The following is a 25,176-nucleotide window of genomic DNA, read 5'->3' on the forward strand; positions in this document are numbered from 1 at the left end:
ACTGAGAATCGATCTCAAGACCTCATGCTTGCCAGGCAGGCCTTGAGCTGCTGAGCTAACTCCCTGGCTCCCTTGAATCACTTCTAACAAGTTCTAAGGGCCAGAGAAATGGGAGATAAGGATAAAACAGGATTTTTCTTTTTTTCTGAAATTTATTTCTAGATATTCTCCAGCATCCTGTAGTGCCAAAAAATCTGAGTTGTCAGGACAGAATTTCCGTCTGTGGGTGGATAAAAATCTTCAGTACAGTGCAGCTTGATGACTTACTTGCTTGGAAGTGCAGCTCTTCATTTCTTTATCTAGAGTCTTTTGTGCTCAGCAAGGAAGGAGAGCCAGGTCTGAGTGTGTCAGGCTGTGTCACAGGTTTAGATTTTACACTAAATGCAGTCAGCTGTAGGCAGAGGTGAGACACGGTGTGATGTTGAGCCCCGTGCTTTCTGCTTCCCCTTGCTACTCTTCAGTTATGCAGAGAGGCCGCAAGCAGCAAAAGCTGAGGCAGGTGACATGCCTGGCTCTTGCTCCGGAGCTCTAAGCCGCAGAGCTATGACGGGTGCTGCAGACACTTCCCTCAGGCTTGCAGTCACTATTCTGTGTGAGGGGAGCTGACTCTGCCACCAGGGCTTTCTTTTGTAGATCTTATTTTCTGCCCCTCATATGATTAAAATTTGTTTTGAGAGGAATGTAATCAACAGTAAAATTAAGTAGGTAATTCATTAGCTCTTTTCCTAAGAAATCAGTTGCTTCACTTGAATTAAAAGATAACTTTATTTTTAAAATTCATTTATTTTTATTTTAAAGAATAAATTAAGCAAAATAAAACAATAAAACCAATCAAAACAAACTAGTGTAAGTCACGTAAGACTTCAAAACAATATGAAGTCAACAGTGGTTACCATAATGCCTTGCCTTCAAAATAACTGCAGATATTTTCAGACATAGTAAAAATCAAACAAAATAGAACTGAATAGAACCAATAAAAACAAAATAATGCAATAAAGGACTTCAGGGTAAGATGTAAATCCAAAATGGTTACCATAATGTATCTTGTTATCTTTGAAATAGCTGCCCATGCCATCGGATATAATAAAATCAAGCAAAACAATAAAACCCAACCCAATAAAACAATGAGAATGATACAGGACTTCAAAATAATAATTAACAAATGCTACTACCTTCAGAAGGAGATCCCCCATAGGTGCTACATTGCGTATTGTTATCCTCTGAATAGATAATCCGACCACTGGCCCTAGACCTGCAAACCAGTGAAATACTATAAACACTACAAGCATTAAATTGTGTTTTACCTCAATAGCTATCATTGCAGCCTGTGTTTCTCTGGATCAGCTGGCTGCTTACAGAGGTTTGGTGTGGTGGTGTGCACTGGAAGGGGCTGGCATCTGGCTCTTCCCCCAGCAGCCCACACGTGGCACTGATTTGCAGAGAAGACTTGCTTATTGGTGACTTCTTGTTTTCTTCCCCTGCAGTCCAAGAATGGCACTGACTCATGGGACTTTTGTCTTTTTGAGACTGTTTCACTATGTAGTTCAGGCTGGCCTTGAACTTGTAGTAATCCTGCTTCAGCCTCCTGAGTGCTGGGATTACAGGTGGGCACCACCATGCCCAGCCTTAAAAGATAACTTCAAAGGTAGATTTGTTGTTGTTTAAAATATAAAATAACATTCCCTGGCCAGAGAAATAGCTCAGTGGTACAGCACCTGCCTGGCAAGTGTGAGGTCCTGAGTTTGATTTCTGGTACCCACAAAAGAAAATTTTCTACTCTTGGGTTGTTAAATGAGTTTGTGCACTCAGGAAACTGTACCAGGCTTCTCAGAGGAATGGGCCTCCACACTGCTGCATAGTAAGTGAGAAAAACACTTCAGTGGGAGGGTGCCCAAGGGACTGTAGTGATTTGACTGATGGCAGTATATAAAGGAAGCAGCAGCAAAAGCACCCTGTGGGCCAGACACCTTGGTAAATATCTTCTGTGCTAATGTATTTAATCCTTATTTCCATTTTCTAACGTGCACGGGTTAGGTAAATTCACCAGGCTTACATAGGTCCTGGAAGAAATGAGATTCAAATCTTGGATATGTCTAGGTGGAGTTGGACTAGGTAAGAGTAAGCGGAGTTTGATCATGTATTAGAATAAACTTCCTGTGTGTTTACATACCTAATAGAACAGCAGTGTTTCAAAACCTGTGATGCAGATTTTTCCTCTTTAGTCTGCTCCACACATTTAAGTCTGTCTACTAGGGGTCTCTACTTGTAGTTTGAAAACCTGTTACAGTGTTTCAGGAGCTGAGGCTCTGGAGTCAGACCTTTTGGATCCCAGTCCTAGGTCTGCCATTTACTTGCTGTCAATTTGGGCAAATTATAGTGCTTACTTTGATCTGTGCCTCAACTTCCTCATTAGTCAAATGGATTAAGAGAGTTAACATGTAAAGCTCTTAGAGCTTACCTGTCACAAAGGAAGCAGTTGTGAGTTCTAGACCACTGTGTTTAGGCTATTTCTGGTGACCCTGCTTTCCTAACTGGATTTTCGAAGGAAAGCCTCTGTATGTGGACAGATTCTGAGTATTCAATGGTTGCAGTGCTGCTTGCTCTCTGTCCAAAACAAGCAGGGCAAAACTAATGCACTGTCTGTTTCTCTTCCTGTTGAATAGCTGGAAGTTTTAGGTATGTAGAAAGGTACTCTTGTGAATGGGAAGGTTGGTGGTGAAAGAATCCCTGACATCAGGTGTCAAATTTCAGGACACATAACTTTCCTGGTTTCCAATGGAAGTGACAACATAAACAATACAACTGTTTACAAAGTTATGCAACATACATGGTATGTGAGGAGTGCTGCCTATTACATGAACATACAGAAGCCTTGGTTCTGCTGGTCCCTGGAACTAACTCTGTAGAAAAAGTTGAGTGTTGCCTTCGGACATCAGCTCAGGCTCATCAATCAAAAGAAATGGGAGCCTCCACACTGGCATAATGACCTGTTTCTGCTCTGGGCCTTTGCTTTCTATCACTGCATTGGCAGTGGATGGTGTAGACCTTGCAGTGTCCATTTCAGGCCTGATGAGGCCACCAACCATTTCTGTCCAGTTCCAATATCACCATCATGATCTTGGGTGGGCCCCTGGCTCTGTAAGTCTAGGCAATGCTTGTCCTTCAGGGTTTCCTGTTCAGTTACTGACATGAAAGGACTTGGGCCAGATTATCCTAAGAACTTATTGTGTACTGACATTTTACGGGGTTGGAAGACACAGCTGTGTGGTGATCTCAGCCCAATATTTTGGAAGAGCTAATATGGCAGTTTTTGCAGTAGCATTTTATGATAACCAAGACAACTATCATTGTGAGACAAATTTTAGGGAACACTTCTTGTATGAAACAGAAGAAGTAGGGCCACAATTACACAATTAAAATCATGAAGGTCATTTAGAAGATGAATTTCTACAAAGTAGTACAAAATTACATTTTTTAAAATGTTCAGCATCACTGATCATTCAAGAGATGCAAATTAAAACAACACTGAGATTCTCTTACCCAAGAAAGAATGGTAACATCAAGAAATCAAGCAATAACAAATGCTGGAGGGGCTGTGGGGAAATAGAACTCTTCTCCACTGTTGGTGGGAATGCACACTGATGCAACCACTGTGAAAATCAGTGTGGAGATTCCTCAAAAAACTAGGATTGGAGGTTCCATTTGACCCAGCTAATCCTCTTATGGGTATCTTCCCAGAAGAATTAAAAACAATGTACCTCAGTGATACATGTGCACCCATGTTTATGGCAGCAGTTTGAAATAGCAGAAACAGGTCATTATGCCAGTGTGGAGGCTCCCATTTCCCTGACTGATGAGCCTGAGCTGGTGTTGGAAGGCAACACTCCAACTTTTTCTATAGACTTAGTTCCAGGGACCAGTCAGAACAACCTAAATACCTATCAAGTGAGGAATGCATAAAAAAGATATAGTACTTTTATACAGCAGAGTACTACTCAGCCATAAAGAACAATCTTGAAACTTTTCTAGGTAAATGGATGTAACTTGAGTCAGTACTCAAGTGGAATAAATCAGACATGTATGTGTAAACATCATAGTCTCACTAGTGTGAGAAGCTGAAACATATGTATATTATATAATTATATAATACAGAAGTATAAACATAAATATGGTTAAGATAGTTATACTAATTTCTCAATTCTCTGATGAGAAAGGTTTGCGCTGGTATTGTTCGGACAATTAAATGCAGATGTCTCGTGCTCTGGGTGAATGATTTGGGGATGGCAATGCGCAATGTATGTACCATTGTTGTTCCAATTGTTGTGTTTTGAAATTTTATTCTCTTTGAAATAAAATGGATTTGGAAAAAAATTACATTTTTCAGATAAGGAAACTGTAGTTAAGGAAATACTTAGTCATGATGATATCTTAGGGTCGAGGACCTGAAAACATTCCTAAGCGTATGCCTTCTTGAGGACTTTTCTGTCCCTTTATATTGTTCATGGACAGTTTCCACATGAAGTTTTAAAACTCTTTAGCTCTCTTCTGGAAACCTTGGTAACATGACATATTTTGTCTTTTAGATGTTTTTGAAAATTTAGGTCATGAGGGTTCATAAATTCAGTATTACTGCAATTGTAAGATTATAATAAAACAAAGATTTTGTAATATTTACAAAAATCAAGTCATAAAATCATGCATAAAATTGGGTTAACATTTAAAAATTCATTTAAAACATGAGTGGTTTCAAAAATACATGTTTGTGTGCAATATTCTCTATAAAATGTATGACTTACACTGAAACAACTAATGTGAATTACTACAGATAAACTGATGTTTACTAAATTGGGGCAATGGTGTTTGTGGAGAGGCGAGTGCTCATTTTAAAGATACATAGGGTTATAACATCTTAGAATAACAGTCATCACTAACACAGGACAAAAGACACCTTGACAAGTTACATGGCGTGTGTAATGGGTCATGTGGGAATCTTGACAACTTTCACCCCTTCCCCCAACAGTACTCAACATGACATAGGAAACAAAAATGTGTATTTTTCAGTCTTTACTGCCTGGAAGAAATGAGTGTTAAAACCACTGACTGCTTTTGTTAACTGAATGTAAATGCTACAGAAATAATCTTGATAAAGACTTCTCCATGCAGTCAATCTTTATTATAGCAATGTTCGCATATTCACATCAAGTACATAGAACTTTTTTTGCCTTTTATATAATACAGTTTTTAAATAACTTTACACAAATAATTTTCTTCAATCTGATTTTCAGCTATCTTTTTTATTTAATTCTCCATGCTTTCTATCCAAACGGAACAATATTTTCCATTATACAAATTTACATGAGAAAACTCCAAAGTACAAATGAAGGGACCTGAGCAGGAAAGAGAACCAAAGTATCAGGAAATGGGGATGGGGAAGAATTAAAAAAAAAATTTAGGCAAACATTGAAGATTAAGGGATAAGAGGGAGACATTATCCTTTTGACTGAAAATAAATGTCTTTTTCTTATGAATTGAAAAATAAGCTTTAAAAATAGTTACTCCATTGTACTTTTTGCAAAGCAGGTACAGAGAGATCTTGGACAATGAAAGAGCTCTCATCTTTCCACTGGGTACACCCAGACTCCATGAGAACCCTTTCAATGCTTGAATGGAACTGAAGTGAACTAAACCTGAACCTTCGGCAGTTAGACATAGGAGGAATGTTTATGTGAGGTGCTATGAGGTTCCAAGAGGTGGACAGAAGCCATTAATTCACTGCAGTTCCAACATGAAGCATTTCCTTTTCCTCTCCCTTGCATGAGACTTGTTCTTAAAACCAAGAAGTACATGAAAGAGGGGGAGGGATTTCCTTTTCCTTGGTCTAAACCAAAGAGTATTCACAACTACTGAATAGAACTGAGAGACATATGCTGATGAATGCTAAAATCAATCTCCCGACCAGTTGTACAATCCTATCTTAGGAGAAGCAGCAACTGCTGAATGAGGAAAGAATCAGACATACACCCAACAAGTGGGATGATCCCAAATGTGTATTACTGTGATAGTCCTTCACACAGGTGACACCATGAAGGCCAGACCAAACGCTGTACCATGCAGCACAGCCAAAGGAAACACAGAGGACCTAATGCACTTTAAAATACGGAAAGGAAAAGATCACATGGCCTGCATGCATGTACACACACACACACACACACACACACACACACTCTCTCTCTCTCTCTCTCTCTCTCTCTCTCTCTGGTATGTAAACTAATGTAACATGAAGATAAATAAGACATAAAGGTTAGCCACTGATGTTGGTAATAAACATGAATAAAAAGGCCTATGTTTATATCGCTGGTTTTAATCAGGTATGGAACACACTCAAATGTATTAGGAAGGAATGATTTAAAAAAAAAAAACCCTTCACAGCTTAGAATAAAAAGCACACTTATTGCACTCATATTTTGTTTCAAATAGTTATTATTTCCTACCCTCATTAGATTTTCCCTAGTCCCCAGACTTAACTACTCTCCCAACCCTTTTTGGTCCATTTCCTCTCCATTTGTGTCAATCTTTGAGTCTATTGCTTATGCTAAGTCTGTAGTTTCTTCCTATATAGCTCATAGTCCATCCAAACACATGTGGGTTCAAAAAGGCTTAGCACACAAATGCAAGAGACTGACTTCTAAAGCAAAGCTGAGACTCAGTAACGTCCTCATAACCCCCACTCCAGCCCTGTCAACCAACTGTTGGCCATGCTGTTTCACACATTTCCTGCCCGACTCCTCTGCATCCACAATGCCAGTGGGAACCAACCTTCATAGGTGCCGCTCTATGTACTCAGCCTGCCAGGAAGCAAATGGTTTGCACAAAAACTTTTTGATGCTAACATGAATAAATATATTTCAGTTCTATTTTCAAAGAGTACTTCAATCTATAGAATTCTTTACCAAAAAATTGCACCACAAAAACAGTATTAGCTGTATCCTCATGCAAATTGGTTATACCATTGCAATTAGTCAAAACAACTAAATAAAAGTAAACATTTTAGTGGAACTGATTTAGTAATAAAACTAAATAAACAGCCAGGTGTGGTGGTGCACACCTATAATCCCAGCTTTTGGGAGGCTGAGGCAGGAGGATCACCAAGAATTCAAGGCCAGCTTGGGCTACATAGTAAGTTCAAAGGCTAGCCTGACCTACACAGCAAGACCCTGTCTCAAAAAGACCAAACCAACCAACCAACCAACCAATCAACCAAAAAACCACAACTAAACAGCTGAAATTGTGGATGCTGAAATAAAGTCTCTATTTTAATCACTGTATTGAGTTTGTGAATAAGTGTCCCTATAATGTGTTTTTTCTTTTTTTTTAACCTGTCACCTTAAAAATTAAAGTCTTTGAATCCTCTCTTTTACTTTCCTTCCACAATTAACAAAAATTAGACCAAGTTTCAATTTACACATTTATGTCCAAATAGAGGTGAAAACAGACTACCTGAAAACAAAGCTTATTGTCTAGTGTACTGCTATCACAATACCGTATCAGGGTACTCAACTTGACCAGAGCCAGAAGCACAGAAGATGAACACCTTGGCCACTTTACTCTGGCTCACTGACAACCTCTGTTGGCAGAGATGCTACCACCTGCCCTAAGCCTTAGTAATTAACCTGAGTCCTCTGCCACACAGCTGCAGGCTAAGCTGCAGACAAGTGCTGACTGTCTTGGGGTGGTGCCCTATGATTCAGAAAGTGTTCCTTCTCACACTCCAATGGTCCTTTGCAAAGGGCCCCGTGGAGACTCCCTCTTTGGCTTGTACAAGAGCACAATCAACTTCATTTGCAAACAAGTGCTGGGAGGCAAGTTTATACTTCAAACTTGGAAAAATCAGTGTCTAGATCAGCAGCAGTACTCTGGAAACAGATCAAATCAAATTCTGTCCTGTATTTTAATTTCTTCTAAGTCAATAAGCATGATTGCTGCCCAGGATACAGTACTTTACACTACTGTAGTTTCTTAAAATGTCTCAAACATTTCTGTTGTATAAAAGTTCCATGCTTTGAAGAACCTACGGGAGTAGAAAAAGTTTCTCTAGAAATGTCACTGAATTCTATTTTCAACCTAGGTTCTCTATATGATAAATATATGACTATACTAGGGATTATGCATTTTAAAAAAATAATTTGTTCACTGAAAATTTACCTGTTTTCTCATTTTTAAATGTGATTTTGGCTACAAACTCTTTAGTGGATTTATTTTTGCAGTCTAAATTGCACTCTAAAAAATATTAACACAGCTTAGTTAAACCAGAGTGGCTGCTCTCTTCATAAATCACTGATTTCTGCTAAAATTTTAGCTTTTTTATTGCATTATGAAGGCACATTAATAAGATCATTTGGCAAATTGTCAAGGTAATCTTTAGAGCCTCCCCTCTACCATTTTGCTGCATGACTTGTAAGTTATTTGCTGTTCATATTCACATCTTCCAATGCTGGCTGTGGTTCTGGATAGCCCAGTGGTTGACACCTGCTAATTCAAGCTGCTTATGTTTATTCTAGCAGTAAGGGCACCAACCTGGACAAAGGAGAGAATCTTGCAAAGAGGGTGCTCATTCTACCCCTTTAGCTGGACAGTCTATTTATATGAGCATCTGTTGGAGTTGTTGCTAACTCATTATGAAGATGTGCTGTCTTGCTGAGTCTACTGGAAATTAAAATTACATTACTGGTAGTACAGTGATACCATAACCATGTAACTTCACACAACTGACTTAAGGTTAAGATTCTGAAATAAACCCCTAAACAGATCTGGCACTGCTTTCAATAATATTCAGATACTCTGGGCTACACTTTGTGTGTTTTTTTTTTTTTTTAGTATCATTGCTTAAATGTATAATGCCCTTTTGGACAAAATGAGTGTTCAAATACAAGTACACATAAAATCTTAAATCATCTTCATGTTCGAGGGCTCCCGACTGTTTGTATTTTAAAATAAATAACTATTCATTACCCCATTCTGAGGAGGTAGTTTTTTGAAGAGGTTACCTGAACCCTGCAATGTGTTTCACACTAACACTAGATGAAGAGGTTCGTGGTGGCTAGCGAGGTGGCTGTGTGTGGGGACAGTGAGTGTGAGGAGGGGTGCAGGGGCTCCCACACTGTCTGATGAACACCACAGAGCCGTGCGTGATGAAAGCGCCACAGCTACACCCAACAGGAAGAAGGAAGTATTTACAAAGCTTCAGGCTGACAATGCTGAATGGTTTCTTTACATAATGCTCAGTCTTCTCTAACATCAACATACATGTAACATGGGATTTAGACTGGACTTTACCTTCTAGGGTGCCCCAATATGTCCGACTAGACCTCAAATACAATTGGGTGGAAAGTTCAGGAACCAGAATTTGATAGCTACACAGAATCTTCTTTTAAGGTAACATAAATATAAGTGATCACATTGGATTTTCTATTCACAAATATTTTATAAATTACTTGTTTTTGGTCAATATTATTTCAGTGGCAAGTCTGAGTGTTTGCTGGGTATGGTGGCACATGCTTGTAATCCTACCACTGAACAGGCTGAGGCAGGAGGACCACCACTAGTTCAAGATCAGCCTGGGGTATACAGAAGCTCAAGGCCAGCCTGAACTACACAGCAAGACCCTGTCTCAAAAACCAAACCAAAGCAAAACAAAATAAAAAAACCAAGTCCTTGACCCTAGCTTAATGATGAAAAAAAGTCCATTGGTAATATTACATATTTAAAAACAATCTATTGTTGCTCTCAAATTTTTCAGAAGGCTTCATTTTCCCTAGCAAAAATAAAAACACATGGCAGAAGGCACTGCAGCCACTTTCCAGACATGACACACAATTACAGCATTACAAGTGATCGGTGAAGCAGCCACACACTGTCTATACGATTACTCATAAAGTGCTTTGCACAAACAAGGACTTCTTCCTTGCATTTTCTTAGGAGCTCAACAAGTTTTTCTGTAGTCTAAGCATCTAAAAATAAAGCAAATAAAACTCAAAGGGAAACCTCTTCATGTCATTTGTAAACAGAAAAAAACTATTTGATGGGAAAGAAAGTTTAAACATTTTATTTATTTTATTTTTAAAGTTCTCTATAAAAATCTCTCAATACCCTGAGCCTGGCTTCTGGACACAGTTTTGCTTGATATCAAGTCTGCTCCTTCTTTTCAAATCAAGTAGCAACCTATTCTAAAATGAAAGCAAGAAAAAACTATCATCTGAATTTGTTTAGAAAACTCCAAAGCTAATCTTCAGCCTTAGGTGTAGGTAGCCCTGCACTAAGGCCCGAACCCCAGGTTCTTCCTCAGCTGGATCTGAACCTGTGCTACAGTCAAACCCAGCTTTTTCCAGCTGGGTGTGAGACCTGACTCCATCTTGGTGAAGGGAACTCAGTCATGTTTACAAGCATCTACACAGCCATTTTAAAAAAGAACAATTGACCAATGCTTTTCCAAAAGAGGCAGCATAATATGCATAGAGACAGTATTCATATGAGCACAAATCATTCCCATTTTCTAAATTTTGTAAGACATGGCTATGTTCATGTAAGAGCTAAAACCACAATTTTCACCAGGCTGTAATCTGATGACAGGTATATTAGCAAAAATCAACTAAAGGCAGTGAGTAAGTAGCAAATAGGCTAAGATAGTGGGGCCAGGAGTTAGAATTTCAGACATTTAAGTAAGAATTTCTTACCCCCTGATTTATTTTAGGTCTTGCTGACTTTCTTTTAGGTCCTTGGCTGTGGCTAAGTTAGGCTAAGATCATCTCATTTGATTCCCATTCCTAAAACCCAATGAATGATTCTAGACTCCTCATAAGGGAAACATTTGCCATTAGTACATTTGGTGACTTTCTTTGCTATTACTGTGATTTATGATACCCTATAATAAAGGCCAAGGGAAGCTATAACAAAGTTCTATTTTCCATTTGTATGAAGATGGGATGGATTTAGCTTCTCATACAACAGCAGCTTTCTACAAAAAGAACCGACGGTAGGCTTTCACATGCCTTCCCTCAGTCCCAATATCCCTACCATTTCTGTTCTCTACCTGCTGCCAGGTGCCAACTTAGCTGCCAATACCCAACCTTTTGAAGACCAGGCTTGGGAAAAAGGAAGAAAATGAATGGAGATACCACCGTTTTTATTTTAGGTTGCACATTCTAGATAAAAGACTAGAAAGAGGATTTAGAATGTAGTGTAGGAATAAGTTGGAAGAAACAATGAGATTATTAGCAAAATGTTAGTATGGATCCAGCAAGTACCATTAATTTAAAAATTATAAATATTTGTCATTATGCTAAGACTCCCCATATTTACGTAGAGAAAAGGGTAATGATCTTTCTTTAAAAGTTGATTATGTAACAAAAATAGAATTTTAAGGATATATAATTCTGGTGGGAAGTATTGTTGTATTCCAATTCAATTCAATCTGAAAATTATTTTCCTTTGAATAAAAATACAATAGAAGAAACTCAGAAAATGAAAACTTGTACCTTTCATTTAAATTACATAATTTCCTCACATTTGAAACTATTATTAAGCAGTTTTGTAGGCTTGTAATCAGATACCATCCATGGCCTTTTGTGCCCTGGACAAGTAGCCATGTAAGTATTTGGTGACTGGAAGAACTCAGAGAAGACTTAGACTGTATTTTCCTGAGAATCCGCTATGTAGTGGATGAAATGAGTCCCCAGACCTCATCTTCATTGCTGGACCCAATGAGAAAAGAAGGCGATGTGTGCCAGTACTGTCCAGCCTGCATGGTTAGGCAGAGCCCAGGGAACAAGGCAACCAGAGGCCAGAGACCAGGGAGGTCAGGAAGAAGATGCAGCATTCCCTCGCCCTCTGTCTCACGTGCTCCTCATCCCTCACCCTCCTTTTCCAAAAAGAGAACTTTACTGTGAGAAAATCTGTCAAGGACTAACCATGTGCCACGCAGAAAGGGTATGCTGCATTTTGGTTCCATCCCTCAGAAATTAACTGGTGGCGGCTAGGGGAAAGAGCTCCACAAACAACATCCCAGAACAGCAAAGAGAACGGTGCTTGGTGATTGAAACTGCCCCATCAGATGATCAGCCACAAATTGATCTGGTGGTTAGAAGAACAAAGTTGACTGGCAGACTTTCCATAGCAAATTTCCCAAGCTGTATCAGCAGTTTCTTTCCATCATGCCTGACCATCAAAAGGTCAGAATTCAGGGTCTCTCTCTCCTCTTTCTTCCTGGGAGTGGGCAGACTTGTATGCACGTGGTATTTGTGTTGAAGAAGAAACACTGGCAGCAGAGAATTCTGGTTCCTAAAATATTCTTCCCTCTTTTGATGGATAGGAAATTCCATTCTGTTCCATACCAGCTTATGCATTGAAAATTTTGTATCTTTAAAAAAAGATTTGAGGAACAGAACTGTGTTTTGATGTTAACGAACTGTACGAACACAAGAGTTAAGAAATAAAGAGTAGATGCTGCCATGATGGTGTGGCTACTTGAAGGCTGCAAATTCTCCTGTAGAGGGAGGACAAGAGCTAATTTTAAAAGAGTTATCTCAACTTACAAAAGCCTCATTTGAACCTCACTGAAAGGTGAGTAGTTTTATATTATAAATCTAAAACATCACCAGAAGTTTAAACTCCAAATGGCTGAGACTCATAGAAGCGCGCGTGCGCGCACACACACACACACACACACACACACACACACACAAGGTTCAGCTGTATCAATGAAATACCAAATCTGAAGATAATTTCCCAGCTGAATTTTATGCATTATGGTTCAGATCCATTAGCAAACTGTTCCATAATGAATAAAAATTCTAACGAACTGTACAACAGTAATGCCAAATTACAGAATACTCTTCTCTCATTTTTAGCTCTTATATTATTATAATGCCACTATCAGGAAGGAAGAAGCATAAATGTTCTTCATTTTATAAAAGACAAATTAGGGCTCTAAATGATTTGTGTATATTATACCTTCCATTTTCCAGTTAAACTCTCCTATCCAACTACCAAAAAGTCAATCTAGGCACATGCCACTGCACAGAATTTTCTACATAAGGAATTATTTAAACCACAAAGTTTCTTTTGGGTATCATACTTCTCTAGCTTAGTGAATTTGGGAGCTTCATGGCATTATCTTTCATCTACCATCTCGTCTATATCTTCCACATATAACTGAAGGCCAGTGTCTATTATATATGCTACAGTTAATTTCTGGAGGTTGGTTAATAACTGACAACTATCAGAATTCAGTCAGCCATAACATTTTAACAGCTACTTCTGATGAGCCTCCAAGGGATCATTTATATGAATATACTAATCTAGGAATAACCTATCCCTGTTTTGATGCCATTAGACTCCAACTGGTTGCTAGAGAATGTCAGCATATCCCAATACACAACAGACTGCTAGTGACTTGCTGGCGGAATCCTAAGATTTTCATGGTGATAACAGCAGTAACTGTGAGTGGTTAACACATGCCAGGTGTCTCAATGAACACTGGATAGATACATGCTTTCCTTTATTCTCATAATAACTCTGTGCTACTTATTTTCATTTTATAAATGAGTAGGGTGGGGTATACACTGGTCAAGTATCTTACCCAAGGTCACACAACCATAAAATGTGGAAGTGGAAAGCACTAAGTGCTGACTTGCAAGCCTAGGATGACAAGACCTAAACAAAAAAAATTTTTTTTTGGTACTAGGGGTTGAACTCATGACCTCATGCTTGCCAGGCAGCTGCTTATGCCTCTGAACTAAATTCCCAGCCCAGCACCTAAACAATTTTTAAACATTAAAACTTATTTTCCCACTCTGCACACAGCTACTGGACTGCAGATAGTCATACAAAGTCTTTCTAGTCAAGGATTAGTTTTAACAATTAACCAAGGTATTGCTGAGCCAAAAGATCAACACACTACAAAAGAACTATTATCTTCTAGTTAAAAGGATTAGAGTTTGGTACCAAAAAAAGTGAAATTGCTAAGACCTTGGAGAGTAAAACTTCTAGAAAATAGTCGTAGGAAGTTACCATGTTAAGAGAGACTGTGGAAATTGAATCTGACAAAGAAAAAAAAGTATATACACTTCAGAAAAAGAAAAACAAGATGATGTGTTTTTAAACAGATGGTGCCACCCTTGTTTGGGGCACCCTAGAGGATGTTATGTATCACAGAAAATCCATTACACTGCTAGCCCTTAGGGAAAAAGGGAAAATGCCTGTGCAGCACTCTTAGTGGCCAACGTTACCCAAGTAGCAGTTTGCCATACCAATAAATGTCTAGAAGCTAAAGTCACCACTTTGAGCACCTCTTGCAATTGCAGAGGCCTAAGATAACTTCATTTCATGAGATCTCAATAATTTAGTGTTAAAGTAGTTACAGAAATTTTTCTTTTCCTGAAGTATATGTACATTTTTCAGGGTAGACTCTGTATACAAACAGTCTCACCATTGTTGCTTATAGTTTAAGTATTTTATGGTCTTAAGATTATTTTCAGTGTTTTAATACATTTCTTTCAAGTGACTTGTAATATTCTTTTGCATCATGACTATATCTAGCAGAATCTATATTTCAACCTAAGGAAGTCAATGGGAAATTTAAGATTTAGAAGCTTCATTTTTGTTGAGGTATTCTACTCTACAAACTTAAAAATAATAGTTTAAAAAATAAAAATAGTCCCCCAAAGAACAAAATCTCACCAACAAATTCTGAATCTAATACAAGCAAAACAAACACACTAAAAATTGTCCTATGAAATATTTCTAAATACAGTTAAAAATTCAGATTCTAAGTAGGTGGGTAAGGAAGACAAAAGGAAGTCATAATTTAGGTTAAACTAAATAGTTTAACTAAATAGTTAAAACTTTTTGTTTTAATCAATACTGGGGATCGAACTCACGACTGCCTGCTTGCAAGGCAGGTGCTTATGCTGCTGAGCTAAAGCCCCAGCCCCTCAATAAAACTTTTTATAACTGTTTCTAAAATCACAGAACAATTTAAACAAACAAAAAATAGGAATAATAGGTGATGGTTCTGCTTGTAGGAAAAAAGTCATCTTAATCTTTTTTGTGTATCTCAAAATTTGTAAATTTCATCTCTCACTTTACTGGAAGTGAGTAGTAGTTCTACTTGGCTGACATTATTTGAAGTAAAACACCTGATACTCCTTGTGATTTTTTTTCTGTCAGGTGGGTAATGTGCCAACATTGTAACAAGGTTTAAGGGAGGCACAGTTTATGCATATGGCTTGAACACTCAATCATCATGCTTATGAATTGAAGGAACTTGTGATTTTTTGAAAATTTTTATATTAACTTTATCAAATAGAGGACAAAATGTAATATTTTATTTTTCCTCCTTTATGGCTTAGATTAAACTAAGCCAGTGATGGTGAATCTTTTAGAACTTTCAATGATACAAACAGCCTGTTGCAGCACATGTGCAATAGGGTCACAGCTCTTATCTAAGTTTTTATTTTCCCTTTGACTTTATTTAGGAATAGGGCAGAGCATATCTGGGCAGGTTTAGAAAGCCTCTAATTTTAGATAACTCTAATATTATGGTTTATTTGAAAGTCCTTAACTTTCAAATAAATCATATGACTTAAATGAAGACAAATTTTATGCTTCATGACTGACTCTTAAAACTTTTACAAGTAAAACAAATTTTATAAAAAGGTTGCCTCCTGAAGGAAATAAATTTTAATTTAAATTACATTATACATGTAGTTTAATAAAAGTTCCTTAAAGATAAAATATATTATGAAAAATCTAAAACGTTGTTTCTTGTACAATCACTACTTTCCATTTAAGGGGGAAAGTCAAATGAAAGCAGAGTAAGCCACACTCTAATTTAAGGACTTTCTGGCAATTTTGAAAGGATGAGAAACTGGAAGATGTGTACAGCCACAGAAGTGGAGTACTAGTAAAATAAAGAATATGAAAATGCTAACTAGTTGTAGTAATTATCAATCAAATAGGACTATAACTGATAAAATGTTTTAGTCATAAAGCACTAGTTTCATATTAAAAAGAAAAAAGGCAAATTATTTCCTTGACAGTGATCCTTTTGAGAGAAAGATCATTTAAGACTGGTATGTTAAACAACGGATTTGTTGGCCGGGTGTGGTGGCTCACGCCTGTAATCCCAGCACTCGGGAGGCTGAGGCAGGAGGATTGTTGTGAGTTCAGACCAGCCTGGGCTACAAAGTGAGCTCAAGGCCAGCCTGAACTGCATAGCGAGACCCTGTCTCATAAAAACAACAACAACAACAACAAAAAAAAAAAACCCAAAAATTGCAATCCTCTTGCCTCAGCCTCCCAAGTGCTAGAATTAAAGGCATATGCCACCACACCAAGTTTGTTTTTTTTTTAAAGGAAGTTGAATACTTTGTTTCTTATTGTGTTACAAAGTTGTTGCTTCACTGTATAACACCAAATACTTAAAAATTCATATTGTTCTTCATCATTAGATTAGTATTAACTGTACAACTAACACTTGGTTCCACTCCTAGCTACTTCTTTTCTTTTTTGTCTTTTTGAGACAGGATCTCACTATGCAGTTCAAGCTGGCCTTGAGCTCAGTTTATAGCCCAGGCTGGTCTCAAACTTAGTATGATCCTCTTGCCTCAGCCTCCTGAGTGCTGGGATTACAGGTATGTACCTTCCTAGCTATTGTGATAGGAAAGTCACTTTAAGTGTTTTGACCCAATTCCAAGGAGAGATGTAAGCTAGTTACAATGTTATATAAGGCTTAAAATAAGAATATTTTCCTTGAATTACATACTTTTTATTACTAGTTTTTAGCATGAGTAGTTTCATGAATTCTGAATATCAGAACCTACTTTCTAGTCTGAAAATCGTAAGGTATGTAAAAAAGCAGTATATTGTGTTTATTTGCAATCGCAGAAAGTTATGGGGTATTTTCTTCTAGTACAGTGTTGAGAGAATTTTCCTTTCTGTTACTGTTACTGCTAAAAGCTGTTAAGTCTTCTGTCCATTACTAATTTCAGACGACTAGGCTGGGGGAAGTCATTTCATACTGGTTTGCTTACGGCACCATTTCTCCTTAACAGCTGTCACGTATTTCTCAGACATTTCTTCACTCAGGACTTCATCTAGTTCTGAACTTTGTGACAGTGGCTCATTAATTCCAGTGACTTCTGCTGGAGGACAACAGAATTCACCGGCAGTGTCCACACTTTCCAAGCATCAAATTCACGTTGTTTTTCCAGTTTTGTCTCAATACAGTATCTTCCAAAGCTTACTGTTCAAAACTGCTGATTCTCACTGTTACAATACCATTTCTGTTGCCATCCATTCATGTTTCTTTGTGAATTTACCCTCTGTGAGCTGGTGCCTGCCTGCAGCCAGCAGAGCCATACCTGGCAAGGAGCAGCAGATTGCTGAGGCTACCAAGAACTACTATCTATTAGAAGGATGATTTTGACTGCTGGCTTAGTATTTAAATGACTATGTTACCTGAAAATAAACAAACTTGAGTGAAACATTTAATTAAATCTTGTGATCCCCAAACTATTTCCTCTTTTTGTTTTGGTGGTGCTGGGGATGGAATCCAAGTGTTGGGTATAAGAAACAGAGCTCTACCACTAAGCTACATCCTCAGACCCCTAAATGACTTAAATGAAGACAAATTTTATGCTTTATCACTGATTCTTAAAACTTTTACAAGTTTTATAAAAAGATTGCCTCCTGAAGGAAATAAATTTTAATTTTAAAAAATACATGAAGTCTCAGGTTTTTAGAAAGAAATGGTTAGGAAAAATTATGTTTTTGTGTTTCTAGATCACTATGAAACAAAAACAGTAAGAACAGCAGCAACAATGACAAATAGAAAGGGAACCTGGTTTAATTCTGTAATTCTAATGTTTCATACTTCTCTGGACCCTTGTTACATAAACAATTCATCTGTCATGTTTTTAATATTTTTTTCACTAGTGTTAGCAGTGGGCCAACTCTAGAAAGGAGACTCCGTTACTAGGCAACTCTTAGAGGCATGGTCTGGTGTTGATGAGATGGCACAATGAGTTTTCTAAGCAGCTTGACAGTTTAGTAATGTTTCTGGCAAAGTGACTGGTAAAGAAGGGCAAGATTCGTGCCGGGTGTGGTGGCTCATGCCTGCAATCCCAGCATTCGGGAGGCTGGGGCAGGAGGATTGTTCCGAGTTTGAGATCAACCTGGGCTACAAAGTGAGCTCAAGATTGGCCTGAACTGCATAGTGAGACCCTGTCTCAAAAAAAAAGAAGGGCAAGATTCAAATGTAGACGGTGTGGAACTGAACCAGTGTCAGGCAGAAAGACAGGAACAATGAAAGGAACCTACAAGTGACGTGGACTTGGGTTCTACTCTTGAAAAAGAGCCTTTGAAGTGTGAGGCTCTGGATTTAATCCCCAACACTTCCAGAAAGAAAATAATAAATTCCTTTGCATATGTTCTCAAAATGCTGAAACCATTTGTGCATCCTATAGACCAAGTGAATTTTGTAAACATTATTGCTATTCTGTCTGCAAATAATACAACTCTACCTATTAATTACTAACATGCACGTCTTTGTGTGTCACTGGAGGTTTTAGAAATCATGAACTTCGATGTTTTTCAAAATGTAATTTATTTATTTTTTGGTGGTTGTTTTGGAGATTGAAGTGAGCACCTTGTGAATGCCAGGCAAGCACTCTAACTACTGCAATACAGTCCAAGCCCTTTTTATTATTTTTTTTTTTTATTTTCAAGTGCCACTGTGCCCAGCTAACATATTGTCTTTTTCTTATTCTTGTTTTTAAAAAATGAGAAGTGGATTTTTTTTCACTATGTTAAAATTCGTGAATCAATATATGATTCATGATGGCACTGCTTACCTTAAACTATACAAATAAGGGGCGAAAGTATGCTATAATTATTACTGAGTGATTTCCCTGATGAAATATAAGTGTTTTAAAAGTTATCTTAATTTTTTTCCTTACTGACTTCAAAGAAGGATGGCATGTATACAGATACTGTCTTCTGCTAAGGTAACTTTCAGCTGTTGGCTGTTATCTGAGAATCACCACGAATCTAATTTGAGTAAGTAAACAGACAAAGCAGGCTGGCTTTGGTCCTTAAGCTGAAGCAGAGATGGCTGTGTTGTTGAAAAGGCCACAATCCTGCTTCCCTGCTTTTTGGTTCTCTTTGACTCACAATTAAGGAATGTTCTGTATAACTGTGGCATCATTTTTTGCTTTTTTTTTTTTTTTGTCTTTTTCCTTTTTATCGGTACCGGGGATCGAACTCACGACTGCCTGTTTGCAAGGCAAGCACTTATGCCACTGAGCTAAATCCCCAGCCCCTTGCCGCATCATTTTTTACAAAAGAAAATGTTAGAACTACTTCATAATGTGGAATGCAAAAAAGAATAGTAAACATTCAGCATGAGCTGAATCTTGCTGGACAAGGAATACAAAAGACAGAAATTTTAGGAGACATATTAAGGTGACTATTATAATGTGCATCACAAGTATCATCTAAAGTAATAACTTAAAAATTCACTACCTGGTTGCTTGGCAACCAGAATCAATCTAAAAGAAAAATGAACAAATTCTCATAGATTCTACTTTGTGGGGGAGAAGGGAGGTATAATGGGGCAACACATTTGCAGGAAAACTTGACCTCTATAGGTATAAGACATTGTAAAGAAGTATTATACAAAAAGAACTCCAATTTATAACATTTTACCACTAAAAATCAAAAGCAAAATGACTTTGTTCATGTCAAACATGCCACTCTTTCAGCTGTATCTCTGGTCATTTGCACCCAACATTTACTAAAAGCTATTTAGTCTGTTGTTTCTAGGAAATAAAGGATGTCCACATTTTCTAAACTGTAGTAAAATAAAACAGTCATCAAATCAATACGATTACTCAGTTCTAGGGACCCCCTGCACTGGATCTGCTTGCTCTCCTGTAGTAAGGCAAGCTAACTACACCAGTTTTCCACCTAGGCATATGCAGAGGAGTGGTCTTCCTTAGGAGTCCCTAGTGATGAGTGAAAGCTTGTAACAAAAGCTGCATGAGCAAACTGAAAGAGGAAACTGAAGTTTAATTGGAATGACCAGGTGAATGGAATAAACTTGGTCCTGGAAGTACAGTCTCTGGAACGGGCACTGCCAGTTTTTAGCAATGTTTGTGTTTTAACTCATAGGTACTGAAGATCCAATGTTAGCTATTAATTTTAGGTTGAGAAAAATACCTAGTCTTTAAACACACAAGTGTTTTTTGATTCACTTTTTAAAAATATCCTATTTAACATATAAGCAAACATGTTCATTTATTTTCCTTTTGTTGCTACCCTCCTTTATTTCTCACTCATTTAATTTGCATCAGTGGACAGGAAACGCACCATATCCCCCTGCCTGGATGGGTGTTTTTGGAGAAGCACAAGCATAGAGACTAAAATCCTCTGTTTGGAAACCAGCCCGATTCAAGGAGGGTTCTGATGCACTGCGGTGAATTTTTGGCAATGAGCGGGCCAGCAGCTCAATAGAGGCGAGAATCTACGAAAAAAAGAAAACAAAACAAAACAAAATAAAAAAAAAAAAAGAAAGAAAGAAAAAACAGAAAGCAGAATGAAAATTTGGGTGGTGTAAATCTTAAGAGTCCATTATACTTTACAAGAAAGCACCTGATATCTTACATTGTTTTCAGTATTACAAATGCCTAGAAAAACAGAAACTGGTATTCTTCCATTAAAAAAAAAAAGAAAAAAAAAAAAAAAAAAGAAAAACCTACCACAATACTACAATTTATTTCTGTAAACTAAATGGGCAAAGTGACTCAGAGTTAGTTTTTATCTTGTAGATCACTTGCCAGCCTTGGAACAAAAAATAATACAAATTCAAGACCGATGATATACCTCTTGGCACAGACTGCAAGTCCCTTTGGCAGGAAGATGGAGTGTAAGGAAGTAAAGCGCCACATGACTGTCAAACCAGAACCAGCTGAGGAACTCAGCCTTTAAAGAAACTCAGCAATGGAAATGTCTTATGTACAGAGCCAAAAGTCTGACCTACTGATTTAGCCTGCTAGCAGCACATGAATAAGAAGGACCAGGTGATGACCCAAAGGCAAGGACAGGGAAATTCTACAAAAAGACACCAACCCACAAAATGTCAAAATTCATACCCAGTATTTTAAGGTGCAAAGAAATGGGCTATGACCTTTGAAGAATGCATTTTTTCAGTCAAGAGACATATATAAGGAGTTGGCACATGTAAGTAGTCCAACTTTTAGGAGCTGGCTTTACGATGATGATGATGAGCCTGAGCTACCAAAACTATTTTTAATTTACCTGTGATCTTATGAAGATTAGTATAAGAAGGGAAAAATTTTAAGTTCCAAGAATAACTTGCAAATAAACATATTAGTAGTACAGAGATGGAAAAAGTATAAGGTTTTTAATCCCACCCTCCAGGGGCAGCTCCTGACAGGGTCCATACTTCCCTCTGCATCTTTCCCCTACATAAAAACACATGAAAACACAGCCCGCCTTCACCATCGTTTACAGCAGCGTCAGACTCTGTAGTTCTCCCATTGTTTTCTTTTTCCCTCACTTATACTCATGTCATTCATACAGAGCTACCATAATCTTTGTTTTAAATTTTTCCTATGATGGTAAACCTTCTTGTATACATCTGAGTACTTACAGAAGTAAGTTCTGAACATAGTTTTTAGGAGTATTTTATTTTGTTGAGACAGGGTCTTGCTACATAGTTCAGGCTGGCCTTGAACTCACTATGGAGTCCAGGCTGGCCTCAAACTCACAGCAATCTTCCTGCCTCAGTCTCTTGAGTACTGGGATTACAAATGTACACCATCATGCCTGACTTCAATGAGGGGCACAGGGTCTTTTAAAAGTGGGGATTTAAAGGAGGACCCATTGTCCTGACTCCATTTTGTACCTCTCTGAGGCTGTTCTCTCTGAGTCACTTCTCTGTTTATCTCAGGTTCCAGAAGAGCAAACCATGCAGACAGATCATTTCATGACAGTGATTGAATTGCTGCTCCAGCAACGAAGGTTTCCTGGGTGCTAGACCCTTACAGAACCAGACCTGAGACAATGATCACCCAGACCACAGTTAAATCAAGTCTGTTTTGCTTGCATACTTCTTGGCCTCCACTTCAGTCATTCTCTACATAATCTTGAAGCTCCTGTCAATACCCTGAATACGGGGCTTAGGTCAGTGGTCTCCTCTTCTTGCCCAGTGTGGCCAAACTGGATGGACTCCTTTCTGGCCTCATCAGCACTGATCTCTTTGATTGAACTGACCAGCCAGGGCCTGAATCTGGTCTGCTGGAAACCCCATCCACCCACCCAGTCAGGCCTCTGGCCTGAGCCTCTGGTAACACTGTCTGTTACTGAAAACTTTGTCTTTTCCTAAGTTCATTTACCATTTGCATTTCTTGTGCATGACTTGTGCATATCCTTTGCTTATTTTACATGGAATATCCTCTAATTATTCATCTATAGGAGCCCGTTGTATACTCCAAATTTTTGCCTTTGTTATATATGCTATAATTATTTTTCTTTCTTGTTCAACTTGCAGTATTATTTTTTACTATGTAGAATTTTAAACAATTTAATGTAGTCACGTATACTACATTAAATTTTGTAACTTCTGAATTTTGTCTCTTGTTTAGCAAAGCTTTTTCTCCTTCAACACTATATAAAAATGATTTCATATTTCATAGTTGTCTGTCATAGATCTTTAGCCATTGAAAATTTATGTGGTGCCAGGTGTATAGCTCAGCGGCACAGTGCCTGCCTGGCAAGCGCAAAGTTGTGAGTTTGCTTCTTGGTACAAAAAAAAAAAAAAAAAAAGATTTCTGTGGCCTTTAATTGTATGATAGAAAAGATAACTTGTAATGAAAATATATAGTCCTTACAAGAGGTAGCTTACATTAATCTGGGAATTCATAAATGCATTTCATTCTTTGATAGCATGGGGTGAATTAAATATTACATTTAAACATTGCCCCTTTAAATAAGAAGCACTAGCACCTGGGATGTGCAAAGAGAACATGTACTGGAGTTTACTGACACTGGTCAACAATACTAGTTTTTCACTTCAATGGTGTCAAGACCAGTGTGTCTTTTGTCAAAAAATAAAACAAACCAAAGAAAATACCAAAACTCTTCCTCAGAGTAGTGGTAACAGAATCCTGTGTGTAAAACATACCGACCCAACCACTCTCCCTTTTCTCTTTGAGGCAGCTGTTGACATTAGTTAAAGCCATCAATTCTAACTTTTTAAGTTTTTTACAGATGTAAAATTTTTGGATAAAAACAAATGATGAACGACTCTAGTTTCTCTAGCAGTGACTTGCACTGAGAAACCAGGGCAGTCTGAGTATTCAAAAGCGTATAGGTTGATGAAGGCACTTCTTAGTAACTATCGTGACAGACTATGAGAGCCAGCATTTCCCATAAGAAACTATAGATTCATTGAGGTATATTCATATAATGCTATCAGGAAATTCTGAATGATCAGAAACCTGCACTTATATACTACAGCTAAGCTCTCTAAGTTTTTTCAGATTATTTAGTGTCAGACCCCTGTGAGGCCACTTTCTTTCTTTTTTCTTTGCTTCACTTTTGAGAGGGGTGGGGAGGGTCTTGCTATGTCATCTAGGCTGGCCTTCAACTCTTGGCCTCAGGTGATCTTCCTGTTGGCTGCCTCCTTGGTAGTTAGGACTATAGGCAATTGGTACCCACCAGACCAGCTCTTTGTGAGGCTTATTAAAGAGTATTAATGGAAGGGCTTTCAGCCTGATGATATGAAAAGATAAAAAAAAAAAAGCAATGGGAAATTAAGATAACTGGAGGCAGATGGCACCAATAATTATCATTCTGTGCCTGGTGGGACTCTCTCTCAAAAAGACATAGCATGGCCAGGTGTGATGGTATACACCTGTAATCCCAGCACTTGGGAGGCTGAGGTAGGAGGATCACTGTGAGTGCAAGGCCAGCCTGGACTATATTGTTAGACCCTGTTTCAGAAAACAGAAACAAACAAAACAAAACAATGACAAAAAGAAAGAGCTTAGCTATTTAATTTTACCATCAAGAAGAATTAAAGCAGCAGTTGGCAACGTATGGTTTGTGGACCTCTAGAAGGCATGCCGGTTAAAACTACTAACAACAAGATATTATTTGCCTTTTTGCTGTCATTATTTTATAAGTGTAAGTGGAATTTTCAGAGACAACATGAGATATCACAAGTATAATGAATGTAAAAGAGAATCTAGCTATCTTTTTATAAAAACACTGGAAAAATGTAAAATAATGTCCACTTCTAATTTTTTTGGTTTGGAAAAGATTACTTACATAAACGAAAGCTCTTTGGGGGAATCTTTAATAATTTTTAAATGTGTAAAAAAGAAAAGGATTCTAAGACTAAAAAATATGGACAAATGTGAAGTCCTTATGAATATTTTGTCCTGGGGTTCCAAATTTCTGCTCAACTTTTATGAAGTCATCACCTTATGGTTATTTATCTGAGTCTGTACATATCACATGGAATTCGAAACTATGAAATACAGAGTATGTACCCCAAAAGTGCTCACAAATCTACCTCTGAATATTAGGTCTATTTTTTAGGTAGCAAACACTTTTTCTTACTTGGGGAAAGAGTGGTCTCTCATCTCTTTTCTTTTTGAGGCACTCCGCCATTAACCTCTTCATGGCTTTTGGACAGTTACTCCGTACCTTGCTGAGATCTGGAGATAGATATCCTCGTCCCACCATAAAAATTATCTAGAGGGAAGAAAAAAAGCCACATCATGCAACCTTCTACACAAATTAAAATACATAAACAATGAAAATTCAACAAGCTGTATGTTTATGACATTTGTACTTTTATATGGGTACATTACACTTGGATGAAAGTTAAAAAAAAAATTTGAGATCCATGGAATATTTGAAAAAAAAAAGTTAAAATAAAAACCAATAACATGAGTACTAGGATTCTTATATATCTGAGTGTGGAACCAATATCTAATGGGCTACAAGCTCAAAGCTTCATGACCCATGACTGCATCAAAGCCTTGGTAACTTGCTCCCTGTGGCTCCAGTCTCTCCTTGTCCACTCTAGGT

General features: G+C 37.8%; 1 protein-coding gene and 1 non-coding gene across 15 annotated transcripts in view; both read right to left on the reverse strand.

The window, feature by feature from the left end:
• Braf (B-Raf proto-oncogene, serine/threonine kinase) overlaps positions 1 to 25,176 on the reverse strand; it is a 199,865-nt gene that overhangs the window by 18,616 nt on the left and 156,073 nt on the right. For 5 of the 14 annotated variants that reach the window (XM_063250595.1, XM_063250596.1, XM_063250597.1 and 2 more), the window contains 2 exons: positions 24,703 to 24,837; positions 5,152 to 12,538 (listed from right to left, as the gene is read on the reverse strand). In XM_063250595.1, the coding sequence (XP_063106665.1) occupies positions 12,233 to 12,538; positions 24,703 to 24,837 (441 nt within the window). In that variant the 3' untranslated portion in view covers positions 5,152 to 12,232. Of the gene's footprint in view, positions 1 to 5,151; positions 12,539 to 18,642; positions 20,579 to 24,702; positions 24,838 to 25,176 lie in introns of those variants that run through there. The other 9 variants (XM_063250601.1, XM_063250599.1, XM_063250606.1 and 6 more) reach the window with 3 other exon arrangements.
• Positions 15,217 to 15,318, reverse strand: LOC111758509 (small nucleolar RNA U13). Its single transcript, XR_002792693.1, has one exon. It is a non-coding gene; the product is annotated as a small nucleolar RNA U13 (small nucleolar RNA).

This window comes from Cavia porcellus, unplaced genomic scaffold (genome assembly GCF_034190915.1).
Source record: "Cavia porcellus strain 051 isolate PalLab524CR breed Dunkin Hartley unplaced genomic scaffold, mCavPor4.1 scaffold_6, whole genome shotgun sequence".
Lineage (NCBI taxonomy): Eukaryota > Metazoa > Chordata > Mammalia > Rodentia > Caviidae > Cavia > Cavia porcellus.